Raw genomic sequence first — 11,364 nt, 5'->3', positions numbered from 1 at the left:
AAATCCGGGCGGGGCGGCGCGGTGCGCAGTCGGCCGCTGTGTGACGCCGGGCGGCGTGTCCGCTCTCTTCCCGTGCCGCCATGGCAGCGCTGCCCGGTGCCGCGGCCCCGCGGCTGCTCCTCATCCCTAGCAAAGCGGCCGAAGCTCCCGGCTCCGCGGCTGCCCGCCATCTGTCCGTTGTCCTGCCGGCAGGAGCCGACCCCAGCCTCACCGGGATGGAGACCACGCAGCCGGCCCGCAAGCGGCAGCGGCTCACACATCTGAGCCCGGAGGAGAAGGCGCTGCGCAGGTGAGTGGGGGCAGCGGTGGGAAGGCTGCGGCTGTACTCGATGGGTACAAGATCTCCCGCTGACGGGCGCTCTGCCCCGCAGGAAGCTGAAGAACCGCGTGGCGGCCCAGAGTGCCCGCGACAGGAAGAAGGCGCGGATGACAGAGCTGGAGCAGCAGGTGGTGGAGCTGGAGGAGGAGGTAAGGGGCTGGGGGAGATGAGGGGCTGGAGGAGAGGGAGGAATGGGGCGGTCTGTGCCTCACGGCTCTTTGCAGAACCAGAAGCTGCTGCGGGAAAACCAGCTGTTGCGGGAAAGGACGTGTAACCTCGCGCGGGAGAACCAGGAGCTCCGCTGCCGCCTGGGTTTGGACGCTCTGAAGACGGAGGAGGACGAAGGTGACGAGTTCCAGGTGAGCCGCGCTGCTGCCGTGTCCGCCCCGCCTTGGGCAACCTCGGTGCTGTGGGCAGGGATTTACCTTTGTCCTCCTTTTGGAGGCTCTTCTGAAACTCAGCAGGTACCAAGTCGAAATGGGTGCCACTAGTAAAGTGAGAGGTAGAAAGTTGACTAGTTCCAGGCTGTTTTAAGACAGTTTTGTTTGGTTTTCTATCTTTTGTCGTAGAAGTGAGGTAGAAATTGTTACAGTCGCGTAGGTGTGTCTCAGAGAGGGTCAGGTGTTAATTTAAAAGTGTTAAACAAAATAAATATGTAAGTGTAGGGAAGCTTCAGCTAACTTCGGAGATTCTCTTACCTTTAGGTTCCTACAGAATGAACAAATAGAGAATTTGTGTTGGAAGCCTCTGCAGAAAAATTATGATATTCAAGATCATGTATTGTACTGCCTGTGAGAATACTTGCAGTGGCTGAGGTTGTTTTTTGTCTTGCTACAGGTTGTGAAGGAATCCCAGGTGGATGAGATTAGATTGGTGACCGGGTCCGCTGAGTCCGCAGCACTCAGACTACGTGTTCCTCTGCAGCAGGTGCAGGCCCAGCAGTCACCACTTCTGATAGCTTCCACATGGATTCTGATGGCGGGGATTCTTCAGACTCTGAGGTGAGCATCTGGCCTTACACAAATTGTCCATGAAATTAGGAACCACTATAGATTTAAGAGTAGTGTTGTATATCTTGGAATGCCACATTTGTGGCTCAGAACAGCTGTGTTAGGCTTTGTCCGGTGAGTACAGGAGTTCATTAAAAAATCCAGCCCCCACAGCTTTGGTCATGTGCAGGTCTGCCTAAGCCAGGTTCTGGTCTAGGCTTTGTGTAGCCTTTGTACTTTATGGGTGCAAGATCTCAATGATCTTATAATAGTGGCTGTAAATCTTAAGCCTTAATTCTCTGGGGATTGCCAGTACCCTTAAAAAAAAAAAGGCTATAGGCAAAGAATTACTATGCCTGGAACAGATCTCCCAGAAGGGTGTGGGGTCTCCCTCACTGGTGATAGTCAAGAACCATCTGGTGCAGTCCTGTGCCATGTGCTGTGTGATGACTGCTTGAGCAGGGAAATTGGACCAGATGTGACCTACTGTGGTCCCTACCAACCTGGTGTATTCTGTGGATTTCTGCAAGATAAGTAACTGCCTTAACCGTGTGTTTGATATTCTTGCTAAAACAACTGTGATTGCGTCAGTGTATGTTAACTTCCACATGGGGGCTTAATAGATGCTACATTTGGTGTTTGGCTGTGAAAGTAATGAACTGTCTTTCTAAAACTGTCTTTCCTTTTGCAGTCTGATCTCCTATTGGGCTTTCTGGACAGCCTGGACCCAGAGATGTTTCTCAGATATGCTGATTCAGAGTCAACGTGCCTGGAAAAGCTGGAGGAAGAGATCTCTGGAGAAACAAATTCCCTACCAACCACCCTGTCTCCTTCTTTGGGGTCCCCATCAGCCAAGCTGGAAGCCATTAATGAACTCATACGGTTTGATCATGTGTATACAAAACCCTTAGTAGTGGAGATTCCTGTCCAAGTGGCCAACCAAACCAAAATGCTAGTGAAAATCGAGAAAGAAAATCTCTCTTCATCCGAAGACAAGGCCGTCCCTGAGGTCCCAGTGTCTGTGAAGAAGGAACCTGTAGACAGCTTCATGCCTGAACTGGGCATTTCTCATCTGCTCTCTTCTTGTCATAGCCTTGAAGCCTCAAGCTACCTGTTGGATGGCTGTAGTGACTCTGGGTATGAAGGATCCCTGTCTCCCTTCAGCGATACATCGTCTCCGCTTGGCGCTGACCATGCGTGGGAGGATAGCTTTGCCAAGGAACTCTTTCCCCAACTCATCAGTGTCTAACCTGGTAGTGTTAACTCCCCTTGGATAACTGTCCTGGCAGGATATCAGCATATGCCCCTCTGGGGGTGTATGTGGGGAAAATCTGGTCCATTCAGAAAAGTGTTTGTCATCTTTACCCATGATGGTATGAAAAAGCCCAGGGTGTCCTGTCCTGCCCTGGTTGCCCCCAGTCAGTGTTTGCTTAGGAGAGAGAGGCAGGTTTGTTACTCAGTAACTTGCTCATTCTCTGTGAACCTGAAAATGTTTTGTTTTCTGGTTAAAATTTTAACACCAAAAACTCAAGTGGGATATCCATGTATAGACAACTGGGCTAGACCTTAATAGTCTCTAAGTCTTACAGCTTCACTAAATGCTTGTTTTCCATTTGCTATGTAGAGTTGCTTTGTCCATTTAATATTTAACTGTATTGGTGCAATTAAAATGCAGTGCAGCTCACTGATGCTTTTTGTTTTAGAACTCAGTGGGGAGGGGAGAATATCTGGGCCTTGGAGCATTTAAGTTGTCTTATCCTGCCACAGTGCATTGATGAGCAGTGCTCATAAGGTGTCTGCAGCTGGATGTTTCAGTAGTTCTCTTTTGGGATGTGATAGAGGGGTTTGTGTGAGGGCCAAAGCTGCTGGAGCAAAACCTTCATCCTCTAAGGTAGGCAGGTGGCAGGAGCTTGAAGACTGAATGCTCAAAAGTCAGGGCAGTGGTGGCACCCTGGTGGCCAGTAATGCTGTCCAAAATTCTTAGTCTGAGGGGAGGTGGTGAGTGCAAGACAGACAGGGTCTGAAAAGAGCTGCAGATTCTGTATTACCACAGGATATCCTGAAGCATCAACTGGACTTAGCAGGAGCTAATTTAAATACCACAGCAGGACGTTTTCATTGTCCACATTCATTTGCTCTAGTATCCAGTATTTATCACAATATTAAAAACACTTGGGGAGACAGAAGAAATTTTACACTGAAAATAAAAGAGCTGTTGCAGGTGTTGGCACAGCTGCTATTGGTTTCAGTACTATTTCATGTTTTGCATTCTATTTTGACAAAAATAACATGGGGTGGGGACGAAAGAAAACCCAGAGATGTTTCAGTCAGTAACATTCCAGGTGACAGGCCTGCTTTGGATTACAAGCTTGAGTAACCTAGCTTATAATGAAGGATTCTACCTGAAATGTGGGTAGAAGTGAAGACTCTACAGCTGTGCAGTATAACAAATTTAGGTTGAAAATCCAAGTAGGCAGAAGAATAAATTGCTTTACTTTCAAGTGGAAAATAGGGATGACTGCAAGAGTATCAAATAAATTGCTGCTAGTCCAAAAACAAAAGTGAGGATTTGATCTGTAGTTTTGCATTATATTTTGTTAGCACCCTTTGATGGAGCACCAACCCCTCCTGGAAATCATGAGCAAGCCCTTTCAACATGTAAAAACTCCAAGGAAAACTGTGTCATGGTCTCTTTTGAAGAAAGGACATGGGAAGTGCTTAACATTTCAACCTTGTTAAGCACAGGAGAGAGAAGGTCCCACAACAAGCTGTTAATAGTTACTGAGATCTCTTCCACTAAAACCACAGACTACTTGTTTGGCAGCTGGCAGCCTACTACCATTCAGAATTCCTATATTTTCTACTAGAATCAAGTCTATTAAGAAGGTACACAAAAAAGCAAAATCATACATTCCAACAAAATTATTAAAATCTGAATTTAAAACTCTCTTCAAACTTTCCTTAACTTCAAGAATACTGAGCTTGTTTAGTTCTGAATAGTTTTATTCTGAAGCAAAATGAAACGTGAAAACCCAAACTCTTCCAACACCTATTGGTACCTCTGTTGCTTTGTCAGAGGCCTTTGGGGCATGACAAACTTAAATCATCTCTTCCTTCCTGGCAGCTTCAGTTTTACTCTACCCTGCTGTTGCCTTTCCTTGTCCTGCTGAATACTGTGGAGGAAAAAAGGGGCATGCTTTTGACATAACATTGTTAAATTCAAATCTTAAGCCAGAAGAGTTCTTCACTGTCCAGCTGCAGGACTGTAGGTAGGCTGCCAAGGTTTTTTCACTCTTACTAGGAATAAAACAGTCATCTAAAAAATATTTTAGAAAATTTATTGAAAACTGACATACAAAGGGTGATTTGGTCCCAAGAGAAGACAGACCAGAATCAAATCTTCCATATTTCAAAATAAAGTTTTTCCTAATACTGCATCGCATTTGCCATCCTGTCTGTGAACAGCATTAATAAAAGTCTTTTAATGAAGACAACAACAAATGAAACTCACAAATACAGAAGTCTGTAAATGCCCACAGCTTTCTCTCTCATCCAATCACCCTCTCCAAGTGACTGCTGTAGGTCAGTGCTCCTGTCACTTGGTTCCCACTCTAGTCCACTCTTCTATCAAGCAACTCAAACCCACTGTCTCCTATCACAAGGGCAGAAATGCATTGTGAAAAAATGAAAGCAAACGTTTTCTATCAAAGCAAAATTCTTAGAAAGCTTTTTCTCCATCTTTGTCAACAGTGCACCACTATATTCTTGTTTTAGATGGCAGGTAACAGGTCAGTGATGCCCTACTGGCATTGAATTAAGAAGAAAGACACCTCTGAAAGTCAACCTTTGGTACAAACCTAGCAGGGAAAAAAATATCCTTAAAAGCCATCTACAGCAGCTGCTTATTCTGCAGATCTGATACACAATTTGGTGTTTTTAAGAGGAAAACAACTGCATCATTTGATGTGTTCAGGCCTCCTACAGTTTGTTTTACATCTTCTGTTGCAACTTTAGTGTTGCTGAGATGGTTTCATCACATTTTTGGTATTTCCATCCTTTCTTTTCAGTTTATTTAGGATTCAGAGCTTTCCCCTAAAATACTTCCAACTCTGAACTTTCACTACAATCCAGCAAGCTGAACACCAGTTTCTTACTTGGAGGCCCCACCTGTTCTACCTGCAGTGACTACAGCCTTCTCCAAACTGCACTGCTTTATGTTCTGCTCAAGCACTGGAGCACATCAGAGGCTGTAGGTTTTAAACATGTTCAGCAGCTTAATAATACGTAAGAAATTTTACACAGTTCATGCAAGAGATTCATAGCAGACCCTGAAATGGAATTAGGCATTATAGCAAGATAGGCTGCACATGTTCTTCAACTTAATAAACCTTCCAGAATGGTACAGGTATATATTGGCTTCCAGAGTAATACCTAATAAAATGTTGGAGTGCTTTCAGTGAAGCTCTGAAATGTTTTATCAAGAGACAGAGAATTTCAGACCAACCTTCAACAAAAGCAGCAAGATAAACAGGGTTTAACCAACAGGTATCTTGAACAACCAAAAGGAAATAAGCTTGATTTTAAACTTTCAGCTATGGGTTATTCAACAGTAAAGAATATTATCAGAAGGATTATCTCTTAGCTGTGCAGAGGAGGAGTAGATTTTCTTACGTGAGCAGCTGCATTACTGTGTACTCGCTCCTTTATGTTAGCAAGATGTCAAAACCACATTTGGGTGTAGAACTCTGAACAGAACCTGTTACTGGGAAAGGGATTTCTTATGAAAAGCCTCAATTCAGCTATCTGAGAAAGCTCAAGGACTTATGAACAGAAGGTAAAACCCTTAAACAAGTTAGAGAACCTTAAGCATAAAGAACTGCTGTGCATTGAGAAAAGGTACAAGCAATAGCTCATTGTGGATTCCTTTCCTTGGCACCCTGCACAGGGCAGAAAATTCTTTTGGCATACATCTGTATAAACAGTGTGATGCTATAGTATTGGCACATACTGTGGCTTAAAGTTTATGTCCAGATTCTCTCAGGAAAAAGACAGGCATCTCCTTTACTTCACCACCTAAATGCTGGGACTTGGGTACAGATAATAATCCAGCATTTGAATCTCCTAATGGCAGCAAGCAGCTCCCTGTTATCTGACTTACTTATCATGTTTATCCAGATTAATGGATGCCATTCATTTAATCAGAAGTTACACTATCTTCAACTGATTTTCCAACTCCACACATATAAAGAATCTCAACACAATGTAAAATGTGAATCTCTTTGCTCAGAACCACTTTTCTCTAAACTTTGAATTGTTTGGGGAGGGGAACATTAAAAACCCACAAGTAAAATTTAGAAGCCAATGAACCAAAGATGACTGAAGTTGGCAGTATACTGCAAGTTATAAATGCTGGCTTTAATTTCTACAAAGCAAAAGACTTAAGCTCAGCTGTAATATTCCTTCCCTACCACCCCATGGATTGTATAATTTCTACATCTGAATTTACATCAAGTCCAAACAGATAAGCTGGTGTGAAAAGCTGTATTACCAGAGGGGTTGATTTTCCATGACCAGATTTAAAGTTATTTCTTTCTTTACATTTTATAACTCAAATTAAACCAAATGGCCAAGCATATTATGTGCACCAGTTTCAATGGCTCAGTAAGTGAAAGGTGTGGCCTAAACCACAGTTACATTCAATATTTGTATTTTATACTTTACCAAGGGCAATTAAGAGGATATTTCACCACTAAGCAAGATGGAAAGCTACTTCCCTGTTCCAAAGGCCTCTGAATTACCTTTTGAGTAAAAGTAAGAATATTTAACAGATAGGAACACAGAAATCTTAGGGTGTTTCCTGGTCACCCTATTGTGGTGTGCTTATGACTGTTAGTAAGAAAACAAAAAACAAATAATATAACTTCAGGTTCACACATCAAACCAGAAAAAAAAAAATCAAAAAACACCAACAATAATCATCAGAAGCTCACCACTTCCAGTCTAAAATCTGGCATCTATAACTCCATTTCTTCTTCTGCACACCCAGATATTCCCAAACTAGCATATGGATCTGGAGACATGGCAGTCTGTTGTGATGCAGGGAACGTTTCAGTCTGTGGGTCAAAAGGAGCTCTTGGTGTTGGCTGCTTAGCTTGACACACTTCTGTACTCTGCTGCTTGAAGTTCTTAACAGAAACAGACTTCAGTTTATCTGTCATAAATTCAGGAAGAGGTTTCCAAAGCACCAGCTCCATAGAAGGACGGCTCCTAGAAGGGATGGAGTTTCAGTAAAATTTAAGTTCTCCAAGTGCAGCTATTAAATGCAGAAGATCTGTATCGTCATCCTTTGAGCTAGCCTGGAGCTATATTCCAGAAAATATATACCTTTTTCCCCCCTATTAAATTTCCTCTTCCCTAACTAGTTCCATCATTTCTAGTTCTAACCCTTTATTTCCTCTCTTTTTTGCACCAAACTTGACCACTCTTGGTCACACTTCAGGATCTTCTCTTTTTGAAAACTCATATACATAAAACCAAAACTTATGCTGGTTCACTCAACAAATTTCACTCTAGAAATGAGTAGTTACAAAACAGACACTTGATGACCACTACAGTAACACTTATTTCTTTTTTACATGAGGACAGTTTTCCCTGTTTTTAACCAGATGAATGGTCTGTTAAACAATGTTGGCTGCATCATGCAGCAACCAAGGACATCTCCATAAACATGAAACGAGGTCTCTCTTTTCATTTGCACATGTTCACTACATAGCACCATGATTTCCTCCAGAACTTACATAGATTCTATTATTTTCTTTGTCAGGACTTCACCAAAATCCCTCTTCATCCCTTTCTTAAGGGTATCTGACAGGATAAGAGTGGGCAGATTGCTAACATTTCCATCAGCATGAACTTCCTCATCTTCATCAATTATCCTAGGAATGGAGGGGGAAGAGGGAGATAAACACTATTGAGCATACTGTTATCAGGAACATCCACTGCAGACTACAGTCACATCTACGTGCTCAGATCTCTGACCTGGGCTGGGTACCAGAAGCAGCAGGGCCATGTTAACATGAGTCTCTCTTGGGCCAAAATATCCTGAGAAGGACTCATCACAGAAGCCACTGGAGCAGCAGTGCCACTCCTGGTACCTGAGCTAGCTTTGTCACCCCTGTGTTATCCCAGCAGTGTCAGTGCAGGCATACACTGAGAGAAAATAAATTCCCTCCACAGAAACTGTATGATTCAGTCACATTACACAAGTGAGTCTCAGCTATGCAGCTGCTTCACCTGCTCAATGCCCCAAAACTGGACTTTGAGAATTAGTGCAAAGGTACTGAAAACAGTGCTTCACTTTTCACAGTGTTGTGCCAGTTTTTGAGATTAAATTGGCACAAATTGTTGAAGCACTTAGACCAAATGGAAGCAAAGGAAAACCTTTGGTTTTGGTAAACCTTTTATAGAAAATTTATCAGAGTAGCTGGGAAGAATAGGGAACAATCCAGGAGGACCAAAGCAGACATAGATAATAGAGACTGATCACTGCTCTGATTTACCCATAAAAAAATAACAGTCTAACAGTACCTTGCTTTTCCTTATGCATCACCTATGGAGTAATCTACAAAAAAATCTTTTTTTAAAATTTCTGTAACTTTTGGCTTTTTTAATCATCTGCAGTGGTCATTTTAGATATTTTGGAATACCAGCTCAACTGCAATCAACTGATACATACACATGCCATTCCCAGAAATCTTTCAAGGGCCAGAATGCACAGTAAATTTATTAAATTACTACAGCAGACTGTCTACAGCCACCCCATTACCCCACATCACCCCACCAGCAAGATGAATCTCAGCCTTACTGCAATGTGCAGAGAGACCTCTCTGGTTCATGCTACTCTCTACACTGACAAATCCACATCTATTTTAAGTATTAATCACAGAACAAGCTGCAGTTGGTTGAAAAAAGCTGAGCTCAAGCCTGAGCAGGTAAATGTTAGAAGTTGAGCTCTGGATGCTTACAGAAGAGCATTAAACCCCTTTATGGTATATTAAAGCTGCATTATGATTGTGAGCAGGGTGTTATTTACTCAGCATCTCCTGCTCTAGCACTCTCAATTTCAGATCAGCCTGATCAGTTACAGGACATATGTAGCCTAAAATAAAATCATCTGAACATAAGGTTCACCTCAGACTTACAGCAGTGTTATCACACTGCTAAGTGCTAGATTTACCCCTGAATGCCCACCAAAAAAAGGGAAAGCTCAGCAAAGCCAGGCTACTCAATCCCTGCATTTACCTGTCCTCAATTTCCTGAAGTTTCCTGCGAGCAACCTCGCATTGCTGTTCCCCCATTGTCTGATCCATTTCTTCACAGGGACTTTCTAACATGGCAGTTTCAGGACCGCTGCCACCATACTGACTTGCTACCTCCCCAGCTGCCTGCTGACCTGCACAAAGAATCCATTCTTCAGAGTTGGGATTCAAAGGGCAATTTTTGGCTCCTGTCAGTCTCTTCTTCCGCACAGGACAGCTAGGAAACAAAGTAAGTTTACAATTGTCAAAAAAGCATTCTACATGAACAAATAATACAGAAAGTGCATTTCAGCAGCATTGACACACTATGGTAATGCAACCTCAACAAAGGAAATAAATCCACACTGCTCTTAGTAAAATGTGAGTACCTATTCAGGAAAATCAGTGCCACACAATTAATAAGGTAATAGAAACGGATTTGGGCTCAAGTGCAATTCAAGGGAAGAGTTCCAAATGGAAACAATTATAGATTTCCTTCCTGTTTGTAGGTGAGATGTGCTCAAAACTTTTACAAAACAAAAAGCAAATTGGGATTTTTCAGGCTATAAAAGACAAATTAATTTACCCTTCTGCCTCTTCTTCTAGCTTATGCTTCTTTCCACATCGCACAGAGACACTACAAAAGAAAAACAGTTACTTAGATTCAAATCGTATCTTCTGGTTACACTGGTATTTTCAAACAATGTTTTCCTCCCTTTTAAAATTACATCTGAGATCAAAAGTCACAGTATGTCACCAGCTGTGAAGGGAAAAAAAGTTTGGGGCAATAAATGACCACTTTATTCCAAAGGAAATCAAAAGTAATTGCTCAGTTTTCTGAACAGAATTCCATGCTAATTTCTTCTCCTTTACGTTATTTAATTTTCCACAAGGGATAAGACCAAATTTTGCTAAAATTCAAATGCTTCAAGAGCAACACATGACCCAGCTTGAGTCTCTTAATACTCTGTATCACAAGGACATACTGAAAAAAATAAATTAGTTTCAAAGGATGCGAAGACGCTGGTGCACTCGATCACCTTTCTTGCCTCTTAAAAGGCTCCTTCTTCCCCTTCCAGCCAGTGTCAGTGTCCTTAGCCGAGCACAACACAATTTTTATCTCCTACCAGTCCAACACTGCTGCAAGGAAACAACCCCCAGCCTCCCCAAAGCACAGGGAACAGCTCCAGCCTCCCCTGCAGGAACAGCTCCGGCACTTACTGGCTGCGGCTCCGGGTGAAGGAGCTCACCGGGGCCACCGTCAGCCCCTCGTGGTGGCTGCCGAGCGCGGCCAGGGAGGCCAGGTCGAAGCTGCTCTGCAGACAGAGGCCGGAGGATCCACCGACGCCGTCGTTCCCGATCCCTGCCATGCCCATGCCGGGTGGCTGCAGGCGGCCGTGGCCGGCGGCGAAGGGCTGCGGGCCGTGGCGGTCCGGGGCAGCGGCCGGCGCTGTGGGGAGCTCCACGGCTGGGCCCGCCGGGATGCCCTGGCAGGATCTGCCTAACGCTGCCATTTCCTGCTGCGGGGGAGAAAGCGCACATCAACGGCGCGATCCGCGCTGCGCGACACGCCGGCCCTGCCCGAAGAGCCCCGCGCGAAACCGCGTCCGCCCTCAGCGCTCACCCGGGCCGAGCCGGGCCCGCGGCTGCGGCCGCCGCTACAGCCCGGGTCCTTCCAGGTCTTTCGCCGCGATCGGATAAGGACCCGCGGGCACTGTGGGAGTTGTAGTCCCGGGCGCTGTGGGGCCTCTGGGAACTG

General features: G+C 44.2%; 2 protein-coding genes across 3 annotated transcripts; one reads left to right on the top strand and one right to left on the bottom strand.

The window, feature by feature from the left end:
* XBP1 (X-box binding protein 1) lies at nt 1-2,992 on the top strand. The gene is made up of 5 exons (XM_033075843.2): nt 1-289; nt 372-468; nt 544-678; nt 1,157-1,320; nt 2,000-2,992. The coding sequence occupies exons 1-5, from the start codon at nt 81-83 to the stop codon at nt 2,217-2,219; spliced, it is 825 nt and encodes a 274-aa protein (XP_032931734.1). The 5' UTR covers nt 1-80; the 3' UTR covers nt 2,220-2,992.
* A 1,633-nt stretch (nt 2,993-4,625) lies between these two features.
* CCDC117 (coiled-coil domain containing 117) lies at nt 4,626-11,303 on the bottom strand. 2 transcript variants are annotated; one of them, XM_033075841.1, is made up of 6 exons: nt 11,230-11,303; nt 10,827-11,125; nt 10,192-10,242; nt 9,610-9,843; nt 8,106-8,243; nt 4,626-7,575 (listed from the first exon to the last, which is right to left on the bottom strand). In XM_033075841.1, exons 2-6 carry the CDS (start codon nt 11,117-11,119, stop codon nt 7,323-7,325), a joined length of 969 nt encoding a protein of 322 aa, XP_032931732.1. In that variant the 5' UTR covers nt 11,120-11,125; nt 11,230-11,303; the 3' UTR covers nt 4,626-7,322. The 2 variants fall into 2 exon arrangements, with proteins under 2 accessions (XP_032931732.1, XP_032931733.1); XM_033075842.1 differs by lacking the exon at nt 8,106-8,243 and having other exon boundaries at nt 10,827-11,242.
* Nucleotides 11,304-11,364: the final 61 nt, after the last annotated feature.

This window comes from Catharus ustulatus, chromosome 18 (genome assembly GCF_009819885.2).
Source record: "Catharus ustulatus isolate bCatUst1 chromosome 18, bCatUst1.pri.v2, whole genome shotgun sequence".
Lineage (NCBI taxonomy): Eukaryota > Metazoa > Chordata > Aves > Passeriformes > Turdidae > Catharus > Catharus ustulatus.
The sequence above is the reverse complement of the archived record's forward strand: the minus strand, read 5'-3'. Positions and strand labels throughout refer to the sequence as shown.

Coding starts and splice junctions, on each gene's coding strand:
- XBP1 (XM_033075843.2), top strand. CDS start 81: ATGGCAGCGCTGCCCGGTGCCGCGGCCCCGCGGCTGCTCCTCATCCCT. Junction 290..371: donor GAGGAGAAGGCGCTGCGCAG/GTGAGTGGGGGC, acceptor TCTGCCCCGCAG/GAAGCTGAAGAACCGCGTGG. Junction 679..1,156: donor ACGAAGGTGACGAGTTCCAG/GTGAGCCGCGCT, acceptor GTCTTGCTACAG/GTTGTGAAGGAATCCCAGGT.
- CCDC117 (XM_033075841.1), bottom strand. CDS start 11,119: ATGGCAGCGTTAGGCAGATCCTGCCAGGGCATCCCGGCGGGCCCAGCC. Junction 10,243..10,826: donor TTCACCCGGAGCCGCAGCCA/GTAAGTGCCGGA, acceptor TTTCTTTTGTAG/TGTCTCTGTGCGATGTGGAA. Junction 8,244..9,609: donor CTTCAGGAAATTGAGGACAG/GTAAATGCAGGG, acceptor CTCCATTCCTAG/GATAATTGATGAAGATGAGG.